This window comes from Pinus tabuliformis, chromosome 6 (genome assembly GCF_031772625.1).
Source record: "Pinus tabuliformis cultivar Carrire ecotype Pingquan chromosome 6, CPIR1, whole genome shotgun sequence".
Classification (NCBI taxonomy): domain Eukaryota; kingdom Viridiplantae; phylum Streptophyta; class Pinopsida; order Pinales; family Pinaceae; genus Pinus; species Pinus tabuliformis.
Window position 1 is genome coordinate 1,479,433,285 of NC_142292.1, and position 14,236 is coordinate 1,479,447,520.

Genomic DNA, 14,236 nt, shown 5'->3' on the forward strand with positions numbered 1-14,236 from the left:
CCTCCCCACCCACCACGTCGTATAATTTCAAATATTTTTCACTTGTTTGCACAACGTGTTAATATGGTAATGTGAGAGACGACATGCATATTTCCACTTGTAATCAAGTCATGAAGAAAGAAGTGCAGGAAAAATGTGAAACCCACCACCTCATCGAATCTCACTCCCTCTTCACTACTAGATCCATCTTCATCTATTATATGAATGATGCGTATTAGATAAAGAAGTCCAAAAAACATCCAAGCATGGAGTTCCTAAGAAATATTTTTTGCGCAAACAGTCCTTGAAGCCTTAAATTCAACGACTGCCGCTGAACACTCCAATTCTACAGTTGATCATAGTCAGAGCGCTAAATTGTGTGATGGCGAGAATAGTATACATAGTGATGAGTTGCTGCAACAAGGAGGAGGCAACATGTTAATTTTAAGTATGTTCTATGCTTAGAGCAATTTATTTCAATTTTCACAGTTAGCTCAATATCTTTTCTAGATTAGCAATCACATCAGCATTAAATTAAACTACAAATAGAACATACACATAAATCGCAGAAGACAGGCCAAGACAAGAGGACACAAGATGTGGCGCTAGCCAGGGACAAACCCCAATGTGGGGAAACCCTTGATCAATTCTTCTTATATGTTCTTCAATAGCTCAATAGAGAGAGAGATAGTACATTTACAATAGAAGTCAACACTTTGACTTATCTAGATAAGAGCATAGATCATCTCTAAGAAGATGATACATGAGATCAGTTGAAGACATGTTGCTTCAATTGATTCTCCAAGGTGACTCCTTCACCTATCATCGTGTTGCAGCTCGTCATCATGCTGCACCTCACCGTACTGCACCATGCTGCACCCATCATCACAATGCTAGCCCTCATGACTGCTGCACCTAATGCTTCACTGTTGTCCCATGTGCCATGGTTGAACCATGTTGTCCATGCTTGCTGTGCCATTGTTTGCTTGCTGTCCCTTGCTTGCTTGCTGTCCCTTACATGCTGCACCTTATTGCGACATTCATCATCGTTGTGCTGCACCCTTATTACAATGCTGTCACACCTTATTATGTCATGTTGCTACACTTACATCAGTTCACTGTTAGGGGATTCTCTAATTGCCACATTGTTGGACTGGTAAGGATATTCTAATAGCTGTTTGGACAGCCTTCACAACATCTGTCCCAAGGCTATGATCACCCTTCTCTAGCATTCCTAAACCACACGTTGGCTTGTTATACCCTAGCAGTCACAACTAGCCCTTATGCCCTCCTTGTTAGCCTTAACGTAGACTTGTATGTGTATAAGGGACTGTAGCTTGCTACAACAAGCCTATCCCTTGCTGTGGTAGCCCTTTCTAAGGGTTCTATCCCCGCGAAACAGTTCCACATGCCTTCGGCCCTCAAGAGTAGTCTGCGGCATCCAAGACAGCCTCTAGGCCTCCACCAAAGTGACCCAAGAACAGGCTACTGCTCCAGTAATTAACTCGGCCTCCATTGAGGAACTCGAGCCTCCTCCATGTTGTCTAAGATCCTTCCTCTCTTGCTATGGTTAGAGCTTTCATTCTTCCATAGACTGCGTTAAGGTTCTAGGGCATCCATCTAGGGTAGAGACCCTTTTCTAATCTGTGTTGAGGGCTTACATTGCTGCCCTTCTTGACTGCGTATATCTCTTCATAGGTTATGTTAGGGTTCTCCAAAGGGCAACATTAGGGCCTCTCCATAAGGTAGCGTTAGCTCTTTTCCATAGCGCAGCGTTAGGGCTTCTTCCTCCTAGATTTCTCTCACACTAAAACCCAAGACAAGTGGAGAGAAATCAAGATATGGCCTTATTTTATCTCTGAGATATGTGAATAGACCCAACCTACAATAACCCTAAAAATAAACCCTAATGAAGATTGTAATCTTGACTTTGACGCCGAGCAACAATCTGTGGCAGGAAGTCTCGACAGAATAGGTGAAGACAATTTTGCAGCTCTATCTTTGACCATGATGTATAAACTTATTCTTGGTAGTGTTAGATATAGTAGTGTGATTTGGCAGCAACATTCTTGAATCTAAGTTCACAAACATAGTTGTGAACTGACCTGGGTAGGCCCTCGGTGGCTGACGTCATGATATAACTCTCTATGGATGTAATTTGTATCTTAGTTGAATAATTGATGAATATCTTATAGAAGAAGAAGAAGAATTGAATTCCGAGTTTTACACCTTGTGGGGTTTTGCCCTGGTCTCCAACCAATTCTGGTGTGTCCTTTTTGTGTATGCTTTTCTTTTGATGTTCCTTTTATTGTTCCTCTGCATTGTTGTTGATATTGTTCTTTCTACATAATTGCTAAGGATGTGATGTTGTTATAATGGTGTGAGGTGAATTCAATGTATATGTAAATGATGAAAAGCATAAATGCAATTATCAAAAGCAAAGAACAATATAGCCTAGAGAAAATTAACAATATGTGAGGACTATTGCAATGATGTTACTTTTGTGTGTGTAGAAAGAGTGGCAATTACTCTGTGATATACTTTTGGTGGCTTTAAGGCCTATGGCACATTATTACTAATGATCCATGATGTGGTGATCCAATAGTTCATTAGTGTAAAATGTTGGAAAATCGGAAAGGCAAAAAGATTTTCTTTTGTTGATAATTACTTGTGATTTCTTTGAGTTATTATTGTTTTTCTTATGTTCTTCTTTTATCTTAGTTCATCAAGCAATTGCCAAAACCAAAACACAAAGATCAAGGACACCAGGTGTAAGAACCCAACTAGGGAAAAACCCCTATATAGGGGAAAACCCAGTCAAGAAATCTTCCTTTAGTAATTCAAATGAGATAGACCAAGACCCTAGACCAACAAACCTTCCTCCTCCACCAAGTCAACCTTCCAAGATGATTTAGTAGTCTCTTCTTATCCAACAGCTTCAACCCAACAACAATCTAGAAATTTTGGCTTCTCAGCAACAGAACTTTGACCCAACTTCAGGACTGTAGTTTTGATCTAGCAATTTCAGTAGCTTCAGCCTAGCAGCTTCACAACTTCGACCTTGATGCAGCTTCACAACTTCAACCTTGATGTAGCAGCTTCATAGCTCAAACTTGATGCAGCAGCTTCAAAGCTTCGACCTTGATGCAACAACTTCAAAGCTTCGACCTTGATGCAACAACTTCAAAGCTTCGACCTTAATGCAACTTCAAAATTTTGTTGCACATGAGAGAGAGAAACCCAAAAACTTCAATTCCAACTTCCTTCTTGAACTTCACACCTTTTCTGCTTCACAACTACTTCAATTCGAACTTGTGTGAGATGTCCTCCAAATGAGTTGAGTTGTTGCTTATATATAGTCATCTTAGGTCATTAGATTCTTCTAATGAGGCCGACTTGGTGGAGGAGGCCTAATTGACCTAATTCACATTAAAATAATTTTCTTTCTTGACAAATAATTCCCAAGAAGGGTTCTTTACATTGTGACATGGACAAGGGCACTTAACATAAACCCTGGAAGTCTTCAATGGAGACTTTGACCTAAAAACAATTGACCCAAGCTTGAAACCCATGCTTTAATAAGCGAATTTATTTAATAGGAAAAATTATTTTTCTTCCTTTTGACAAATACATTTCAAATATAATTATGAAGACAGACACTAGTTACATTCTTCAACATAAAATGCAGTCTCTTGGTTTGTAGAGGTTTTGGCCCTCTGGTCCCTCGCTCTATAGTGGCGATAAGACTTGATGGAGGGGAATACAGATTTATTATTCGTAGATGGTTGTAAAGCTAAAAATAAGACTGCCATGAGGACAACATGTGGGATACATCTATCAGTAGCATATGGATAGGTGTCCATTGTGGGGCACCAGCAGAAACATGTGACAGAATTATAATGGAAAATAGTCAAACAAAGAAGCTGCACCCAGTTGAGATGAGCTTTTAGAACGCTTTTGGTATTAAGATAATTGAACATTAAAGAATATATCAGAACAATTCCTACTGTATTTGACTTTCCAATTATTTCACAGCTATAGAGTTACAATTAACCCAATAATGGCATGTAACTTAATGTAATGTAGTTTCTGTATATATTTTTTGCCAATGAAGAAAATCCATTTTAAGATGGACACTGAGAGTCTTTGCATTTGTTCTGGTCATTAATATCTACCATTTTCTGTTGCCTCTCCTTGGTAGTTATTCTATTCTTGAAATTGTCTGGAAAAATTTCTGTGGGGGGGTGACTTTATCTGTGATTTATGTTCTCACCTCTACTGCATGCGAAATCTGTATAAATGTAATAGAAATTTATGAAAATTGTGATTTCATTTTTATATGCTACTTGATTGTTTCCAAAATCCATTTCTTTCTGATCTATTTTCAACTAGAAACTGCTCTACTTTGTCCATAGTTTGCTTCATTATTATTTTGGTATGGCCTTTCTAAGTTGGTATGTGCATGCAGAGCATTGGTAAGAAGCTACCAGAAAAGAAATCCCATGTTGTTATTGAAGAACTTAAAAGTGGTCCTGTTGGGAAGGCTGCAGAAAAGGGAGAGGTTAAAGCACCTCTGAATAGAAAACACTCGAGTTTTAGCTCTGATCCAGCTTTGGTAAAGGCTCCTCCAAAGTTGGAGGCTGATCCCCAAAAGACTGAGAATGTTGTTAAACAGGTATGCTTTCTTTGTGAAAACAGCTTATTGCTGAGGATTAAACATTTTAGGTTCCTATTACTTAAATATATTACAATAGAATAGAATGGCCTTCTATGAAAGAAGAAAATTAGAAGGTTTGGGTTTTATAGGTATTTTTTATATTATATCAACGATAGTGACCTAAGGCATTTTGGTATTTTGATATTTTGTAAATGAATCGTTGTGACGAGATGAGATGTTACTGCCTGGATATCAGATTAAAGGAAGAAGAAATAAGTTAACAAAACAAAGAAACCGTTGGCATATTTAGGTCTTAAGAGCTATTTTACAAGGGGAATATTTTAACCTAATGCAAACTCTTCTAATGTGAGAACATGCATTATCTTTCATAATTCTGCTTTTGTTTTAAATTTTAATAGAGACTTTCCCTTTGCACTTGTTATATTATTGGACAACAGTACAACTGAATATTGAAGATGAGGGAAGTGGAGGACTATTAAAGTAAATATTAGTTTAATTATGGTCAATTAGGTACTAGACTTAGGCATGAATTGTTGAAAATTGGCAGCTGAGGGAGCAATTTCCCCATTTGGGAAGCCCAACAAACCCTAAGGAGACCCCTCTTGCCCTTGGAAAAATTAAATTTGCTCATGGGAAAATATTATTTTTAATGTGGATCCAAGTCGCCTCAAAAAGTACAAGTCGGCCTGAAGGAGAAATTTGTCCACCTAGACCACATATAAGTAGACCATGCTTGACATCTCTTGGAGGCATCATCACACACATCAAATTGTCTTCTATTAATTCGGTCTGCTCTGAAATTGCAGGGTCCGAGTTCACATGTGCAAGAGGAGGAGAGAGAAATCTGTTGACTGAGTTTCACTTCTGTTTTGGCATCTTTGGCCAATGCTGACTTTGGGAGTTTTTGTCTTGGTTTGACTTGGTTTTGGATCTGATCTGGAAGGCCGAATTCATGGAGAAGAAGACCAAATTTTCCTGGGCACTTCGACCAGCGTTGACCACAGATCCAAAGCTAGGGTTTCTGCAGGGTTGACTTTGACTTTGACTGATTTTTGAGGCAGATTTGTGGACTGTCTTGACTAGGTTTGGCCAAGCAAAGAAGGCTGAGTTTTTTGTTGCTTTGACTGAACTGTTTGGAGCTGATTTGACAATTGACTTTGGAGTCTGGACTGGTTAGGGCTGTGTTGACTGCTGTTGACTTTGACTTGGAACAGGGCCAATAATTGCAGACTGGTGCTTTGATCAGATTTGACTTTCTTTCATATTTGATTGGATATTGGATTGTTTGACTTGAGAGTAAAGACTTTGACCTTTGACTAGTTGTTGCATGTACTTGGACTATGTATCTGTGCTGAAGTTTTGATGAACATCTAATAAAAGAAGAATCTGGTTGGGTTTTCCCCCCTTGTGGGGTTTTTCCCTAGTCTTTGACCTAAATCTTTGTGTCTCATTTGATCTTGTCTGTCTTCTATTGTGCATATTGTTTACTGTTCAATCTATAATTGCTTACTGTTATTGGGTGATTGAAATAAATTGGAAACAGTGATTGACACTGAAAGAAGAATTTGTTAAAGTGATTGTTACAACATAGAACATTGGAAAATTAACATGGAATCAGAGCTGAGGTGAAGACAAGCCAAAAAGTGACAAGAGCAATCACCCCTTTGAAGAGATCTTATCTACTGTTGAAGTTTATTTGACTTGGTCAAGATGTCAACCCCATACTTCAAGATTGGGGAGAAGTTGAATGACTTATCAAATTTTGCTCCATGGAGGGCCGGGATGGATTTGTTTTTTGAAGAGAATGATGTCATGGAATTTGTTGAAGGGAAGGTACCTGAGGCTTTGGAAAGTGTTGTTTTGTTGTCAAGTCCAAGTACAAGAAAGGTGAGATCAAAGCTAAGAAAATTACTATTGGTTATTTGAGAGATCATTTGATCACTTATGTTTCAAGGTTGAAGAAGCCTAAGAAAATTTATGATAAGTTGGTTGGGATGTATGAAGTCAACAACTTGAGTCAAATTCTTTCCTTGAAGAATCAACTCAAGGACATCGAGATGAACAAGGGAGAGAGAATTCAATCATAGTTCATGAGCATATCCCATCTCAAGGATTAATTTTTGACTGCTAGAGTGTTAATTTTAGGTATGTTCTATGCTTAGAGCAATTTATTTCAATTCAGCGGTGCTTATAGCAACCGACTTCTGCTTCCTGGTCATCCATGATATCGAAGCAGAATCCAAACAGAACTAGCACTCAGAAGTGCTCTTGCGATGCTCCACACTGCCTGCATAGTTAGGATTCGAATAATCATGCAACTTCACATTTCCAGCAGTGTATCTTAGTTCATGAGAGATTGTGCCCTGAAGATATCTCAAAAGATTCTTGGCACCAATCCAGTAAGGCTCAACCATATATAAGCTCATCATGCTAACTGCAAAACATATATCCGGACGGGAGTTGACCAAGAACATCAATGCTAGTATGAGCTTGTGAAACTCAGAGGCATTTCCCAAATCAGGTTCGGTATCCCTACGACATAACTTCTGAAAGTTAAGGTCCATTGGGGTAGTTGCGGGCTTGCTGTTCACCATTCCAAATATGGTACCTAACTCCCTCTTACTTCTGCAAATGAGAGGGTCTGCACTTGACATAAATAGGTCGTTCTTAGAAGGTGCCGGTATGAGAGGTCTATCATCCACAACCTTTGAGCAATGGTTTGGATCGACTTCACTCCTAGTGAGTCTCAGCTTCATCAGACAGCTATCAATCCTCTCATACTATGCCCGAGGTGTTTTGCTTCAAGCCATAGAGGGCTTTTTTCCACCTGCATACATGAGATTCCCAATTATGAATCTCAAACCACTCGAGTTGTTCCAAACCTGTGGACTTGCTACATGAGGGGAATGGTCCCCTTGTAAGATTTTCCTTCAGTACATCTCAGACATGTACCTTTATGTTCCTTTTGAATTCAGGCATTTCTGTCATCATCTGACTCACATCGGGTAGGGTCCCATGATAAGTAGACCTTTGGTGTTATATATAAGATGTGACAACTGACATGATCCCCAATGGACTTCCTGCAACTTGATACAACCCTGAACTCAAAAGCATTTGAAAAATTCCATTTTCAAATACGTACCTTTCCATCGATGAATGCCACCCTGAAACCTTTGACTTCCATTTTCGAAATGGTCCCTAGGTTCGTCTTGCGATCATGCACAAAAAAGAGATTCTTGTAAATGAATCGAGTTAGCCTCATTCAATTGAAGGGTAAGATTCCCTACACTTTTTCCGAGATAGGTGGCATCAGCTCCAAGTATAATCCCACGATTGTTTCCTTCTCTACTAAATTAGAGAGAGCACCCTCCTATCCGATGAAGTGCCTGGAGTTCCTTGCTTTCTTGAAGATTCGATCGTTTCCTTGATGACCGACATTGCCTGTCATTCCCTCGATCATTGAAGATGTCCCTGGAATGATTGTTATCTTCATCAAGAGATGTGTCCCTGCCATTCGGACACTCCTTCGCATAATGGCCGAACTTATTACAAACAAGGCATTTGTCTTTCTTTCCACCCTTAGATCCAAACTTCCCAATGAAGTCGTCTTTAGGTAGGCCATCAGAAGCTTTCGCTGCGCCATTCTGATAATGTTCTTTGCTTCGACTTCACCCTTGGCAAATTTGAAGAGGGATGAGGAATCCATTGATCCTTTTGTCCTTTCCCAACTGTCTTCGGTGATTGCTCTTTCACTCTTGCTTGGGCATTGTCTTCACCTCAGCTCTGATTCCATGTTAATTTTAGGTATGTTCTATGCTTAGAGCAATTTATTTCAATTTTCACAGTTAGCTCAATATCTTTTCCAGATCAGCAATCACATCAACATTAAAGCAAACTACAGATAGAACATAAACATAAATCGTAGAAGACAAGCCAAGACAAGAGGACACAAGATGTGTTGCTAGCCAGGGACAAACCCCAATGTGGGGAAACCCATGATCAATTCTTCTTATATGTTCATCAATAGTTCAGGAGAGAGAGAGAGATAGTACATTTACAACAGAAGTCAACACTTTGACTTATCTAGATAAGAGCATAGATCATGTCTAAGAAGATGATACATGAGATCAGTTGAAGACATGCTCCTTCAACTGATTCTCCAAGGTGACTCCTTCACCTATCATTATGTTGCATCTCGTCATCATGCTGCACCTCACCGTGCTGCACCATGCTGCACCCATCATGACAATGCTAGACCTTATGACCATGTTGTACACATCATACCACTTCACCTTATGCTGCACTGCTGTCCCAGTGTTTAGCACTGTTGTACCTTGTGCCATCACTGCACCATGCTGTTACCCATGTGCTTGCAGCACCATTGCTGCTTTGTGTTCTTGCTGCACTAAGCACCATGAACTTGCTGTTGCTGTTGCAATACATCATGTTGCTGCAATATATCATACTGCTGCACCTCACCATTGTGCTGCACCTCATTGCAACATTCATCATCACAGTGCTGCACTTTGTTATATTTGTGTTGCACTCATTATGCTATGATACACTTCATCACTATACCCATCATCATCACAATGTTGTCACATCATATCACTCAAATAGTAATTCGGACAGCCTTCACAATGTGGTCATGGATTGGTTAGGGCATCAATGACAGTCCTACCAGCCTTCACACCTCAGCTACAACATCCCTACCAAGGCTACGATCACCCTTCTTTAGCACTCCTACATCCCACGTTGGCTTGTCATACCCCAGCAGGCCTTATGCCCTCCTAACGTAGACCTGTAGGTGTGATAGGGACTGTGGCTTGCTACAACAAGCCTATCCCTTGCTGCGGTAGCCCTTTCCAAGGGTTATAGCCCCATAAAACTATGCCTTCGGCCCTCAAGAACAGCCTGCGGCATCCATGACAGTCTCTCGGCCTCCACCAAAGTGTCACTACTGCTCCAGCAGTTATCTCGGCCTCCATTGATGAACTCAGCCTCCTTCACGCTGTCTTAGAGCCTCCCTTTCTTGCTGCGGCTAGGGATTAGGGCTGCTATAGGTGGACTCTTTCCCCTCCACGTAGGGTACTTAGGCTTCTACCATGGTTGCGTTAGATAAGACAACATTATGGCTTCTTGTAATTGAATGACAGTGTTTTAGGGAAGCATTAGGGATTTAAGGACAACGTAGGTCTCATCACCATGACTGCGTTAGGGCTTCTCCATAGGGCATCATTAGGGCTTCTCCATAGGACTGCGTTAGGGCTACTTCCTCCTAGATTTCTCTCACACTAAAGCCCATGACAAGTAGAGAGAAATCAAGAGAGAAGTTGTGTGTAAAATGACTCTCAAGTCATCTCCTTTTATACTAAAATGTTGAGCACATGAGGGGTTTATTTGGTTGTTGGCCAACCTTGATGAATTGTTTTATAACACAAATAAATTCATAACTCCATGAATACTTATCGGAATTGAATGATCTTTAGATCAATCCTACACCTCTCGATGAGAGGGATCCAAGAAAAATATTAGCTGCCATAAATAAGATGACTCACACGGAGTTTGGCCCTAGTTGCCAATTTTAACATAGAGAGATTGTATCTGATAGAAAGCTAGTGCGGATCGCCTTTGGAGGTCTTCTTATAATACGGGAGACATTTATTACAACCATTAGCAACAATGACAAGTTTCCTTCATTTGATGAGCTATTGGGCAAGTGCACTCAAGAAGAGACCAGGATGATCTCTAGATGAAGAATTCAAAAGCATGAAGAGGGAGAACCCATTGCATTTGCTACTCAAGCCAAGAAGAGGAAAGAAAGATGAGGACCTTCTAAGTCAAGAAAGCCTGCTCCAACATCCATGGACTTCCATAGAAGATTTAGAAGGGACATGTCAAAAGTTCAATGCTACAATTGCAACAAGTATAGTCATTACACTTGAGATTGTCCAGAAAATGGTAATCCTTCAAGGTCCAACAACAACAATCGTGGCTATAACAACAATAGGTCTAACAATAAAAGAAGAGAAGCTCCTACTATTTGTGAAGAAGATCATCATCCTCAAAAGAGATCGAGAAATCCAATGTCTGGAAATAATGTAACTGAAACTCAATCTAAGTACTTTCTCGTTTCTTCTCTTTTTGGTTCCTCTCCTTTGGATTCTTTTGATAGCTGGTTGGTATATAGTGGGGCTTTTAAACATTTCATTGGCTATAGAGAAGTTCTCTCAAACCTGGTTGAGAGGGAGTCTGATTTGAAGATAACTCTTGGGGACAATTCTGCATATCGGTGAAGTGGTTTGGATTTGTTTCTTTTCATTTGAACTATGGTCAAATCATACATCTACATGATGTCTTATATGTGACGAGATTGTAGAAGAGCCTTATTTCAATTTCTGCCATGGAAGACAAGGGTGTCAAGGTTACATTCATCAATGGGAATGTCCTTGCTTGTTCAAGGAGATCTAGCATGAGATATGTCTTCGCTCATGGAACCCAAATTGAAGGCCTATATAAAGTTTGTGGAAGCCCTATGCGAGCCTTGCTTCATGATGATTCTCATCAATGTGAGTTGTTGCACTGAAGATTTGCTCACCTTCACTATGAAGCCTTACCTAAAGTGAGAAAGATGGTTTTTGAAATGCCTGAGGTTCGAGTAAATCATGATGGAGTTTGTGAGGGATGTGCAAGTAGAAACAAGGTAAAGCGACCATTCCCTTCTAGTAGAAGCAGGACCAATGGGATACTTCAACTCATATGTTCTGATCTGTGGACCCATGCCAGTGACCTCTCTTGGTGTCTACCTGTACCAAATAATCTTTGTGGATGACTTCTCCTGCAAGACATGGATTTTCTTCTCAAAAGCACAAGGACCAAGCATTTGACATGTTCAGAAACTTGAAGGCACTGGTGGAAAATCAAATAGGGAAGAAGATTAAAATCTTCAGGTTTGACAATGGAGGAGAATTTACTTCAAATGAATTCATTGACTTTTGCAGGAAAGCAGGAATCAAGAAGGAGACCATCGCACCTTATAACTGCAAACAAAATGATGCAGTTGAAAGGAATAACAAGAGTATCATGGAAGTTGCCAGAGCCATGTTGCATGATCAAAAGCTGCCAAAGTTTCTATGTGGAGAAGCTGCAAACACCATTGTCTATGCTCAAAACAGGACTCCTCATCAAGCCTTAGGTGACAAGATTCCCGAAGAAGCTTCATAGGTATAAAGACCGAAGTTGGACATTTGAGGACTTTTGGTTGCTCCGTTTACTTTCATGTGTCAAAGGAGAAGAGAGGCAAGCTAGAAGCTTCAGGAAAGAGAGGTACTTTTGTTGGTTACTGTGGAAATTCTAAAGCTTATAGAATATATGTACCTGATCAAAGAAATATTGAGTTTAGCAGGGATGTGACATTTGACACTCCTCCCCCTTCCAATGTTGGAAGAAGGAACGATGCCATGAATGAATAAGAAGAGCCTCCTATGCTTGAGTCAGATCCTGATCTTACTGATGATCCTATGGAACTCATGGACCCCTTGGATCCCCCTCCGTGTGATCCTCTTGCCAGGAAGAGACCATTATGGCTTCATGACACTTTACAAAATGTTGAGAGACATGCTTCTGGATGAGGAACCTGTAGGGAAATTAAGAAGCCATGCCGATATCAGGGATATGTTGTAGCTATGAGCAACATGATATAGGTTGAACCACGCACTTTTGAAGAAGCAGTGAAAGAACAAGTATGGAAGGATGCTATGGCCAAAGAATATGAGTCCATCATGAAGAACAATGTGTGGGAAGTGGTTTGAGGCCCAAAGGGAAGTCTGTCGTGACTTCTAAATGGATATACAAAATTAAGCATGGTGCTGATGGAAATGTTGAAAAGTACAAGGCAAGGTTCGTGGTTAGAGGATTCTCACGAAAAGAGGGAGAGAACTATGATGAGATCTTTACTTCTATTGCTCGATATACAACCATCTTATCTATCGTTGCTCTTGTTGCTAGTGAGGGATGGTCACTTCACCAGATAGTTGTGAAGACTGCATTTTTTCATGGCATACTCAAGGAAGAAGTATACTTGGAGCAACCACAAGGCTTTGAGGAGCATGACACGAAGAATCATGTATGCAGGTTGAAGAAAGCACTCTATGGATTGAAGCAAGCCCCAGGGCTTTGTATGCTCGCATTGATAGCTATCTGATGATGCTTGGATTTACGAGAAACAATGTTGGTCCAAATCTCTACTTCAAGGTCGTCCAAGGTATGCCCCTAATTATGGTATTATATGTTGATGATTTATTCTTAATAGGTGGAGAGCCTTTTATTCTCCTGTGTAAGATGGAGCTAGCCTCTGAATTTGAGATGAAAGACCTTGGTTTGATGCACTACTCCCTGGGCTTAGAGGTGTGGCAGAGACCTAGTGATATTTTCCTTTCTCAAGAGAAATATGTTATCAAGCTGTTGGATAGATTTAATATGGTGGAATGCAAGTCCATGGCGACACCGATGGAGATGAATTTTAAGAAGCTATGTGGTGAAGTTGCGGGACCTAACTTGGCAAATCCCTCTGAGTACCGATAGTTTATTGGGGCACTAATGTTCTTGGTGAACACTAGACCAGACATATGTTTTGTTGTCAGTGCTCCGAGTCAATTTATGATAGTGCCCCTACATGCACATTGGGTTGTTGCTAAGCATGTGCTGAGATACCTACATGGGACTATTAATCTTGGATTGATATATATTGTCGGAGATGTGAGACTTCATTGATACATTGATGCTGATTGGGCCAGAAATGATCCTTACCTCTCATGGTAAGTGGTATCCCGCCTATTGTCACAGTAGGATGTGTGTGATCCTTACCTATGGTAAGTGGTATCTCCCCTACTGTCGAGTATACCTCAGTATGTATGCTACCCACATGTTGGGCTTGTTGGGATTGCCACCCATCTGGCCAATTGGTGAAGTGACTTGGGATGTGTTTGATCCTTGCCTTTCATGGTAAGTGGTATCTCCCCCAATTTAGAGGATGCAACTGTTCTACCACTTGATTTTTTGGGCCCCACTGTAACTCTTCGCCCCTTCTTTTCAAGCTGATCCTGAGGCAGTCATTGAAGACCTTACTCGGCCTCTCATCACACATACTTTTGTTGCAAAACCCTTGACAAATTCGCTGATCTGAGGCAATGAACTTTGGACGAAAAGCTGAAGTAGTGTGTGGGGGTTATTCTGTGTTTATTTTGGGTTTAAGTGTTTCATTTTGACATTCGTCCCGCTGAAATCAGTGTTATTAGAACCTGTTGTTGCACAAAATGTCTAGGCACTGCGACAGCGGCTTATATCGGGGGCTGTCACACTGATCCCCAATCTCTCTGTTTGAGTTGTCTCCCAATAGCAGACTAAGGGGGGTAGACCCTATGGAAATGGAATGAGGGAAGATTAGTTGGGAACCAACCAATCTGGGAGACACAGTTAAGCAACCAATACTTGTTTTAGATTGTGCAAGATTTTGAAGGATTCAATTAGATTTGAGAAAAATGATACCAGTGCCTTGTGGAGTCAACTATCTTACGAAGG

The 14,236-nt window shown here is 40.5% G+C and overlaps 1 protein-coding gene across 6 annotated transcripts in view; it reads left to right on the forward strand.

Moving 5' to 3' along the window:
• TPR5 (Tetratricopeptide repeat (TPR)-like superfamily protein) overlaps window positions 1-14,236 on the forward strand; it is a 365,268-nt gene that overhangs the window by 199,348 nt on the left and 151,684 nt on the right. For all 6 annotated transcript variants that reach the window (XM_089427733.1, XM_089427727.1, XM_089427716.1 and 3 more), the window contains exon 8: window positions 4,448-4,654. In XM_089427733.1, coding sequence (XP_089283859.1) covers window positions 4,448-4,654 — 207 coding nt within the window. The remainder of the gene's footprint in view (window positions 1-4,447; window positions 4,655-14,236) is intronic.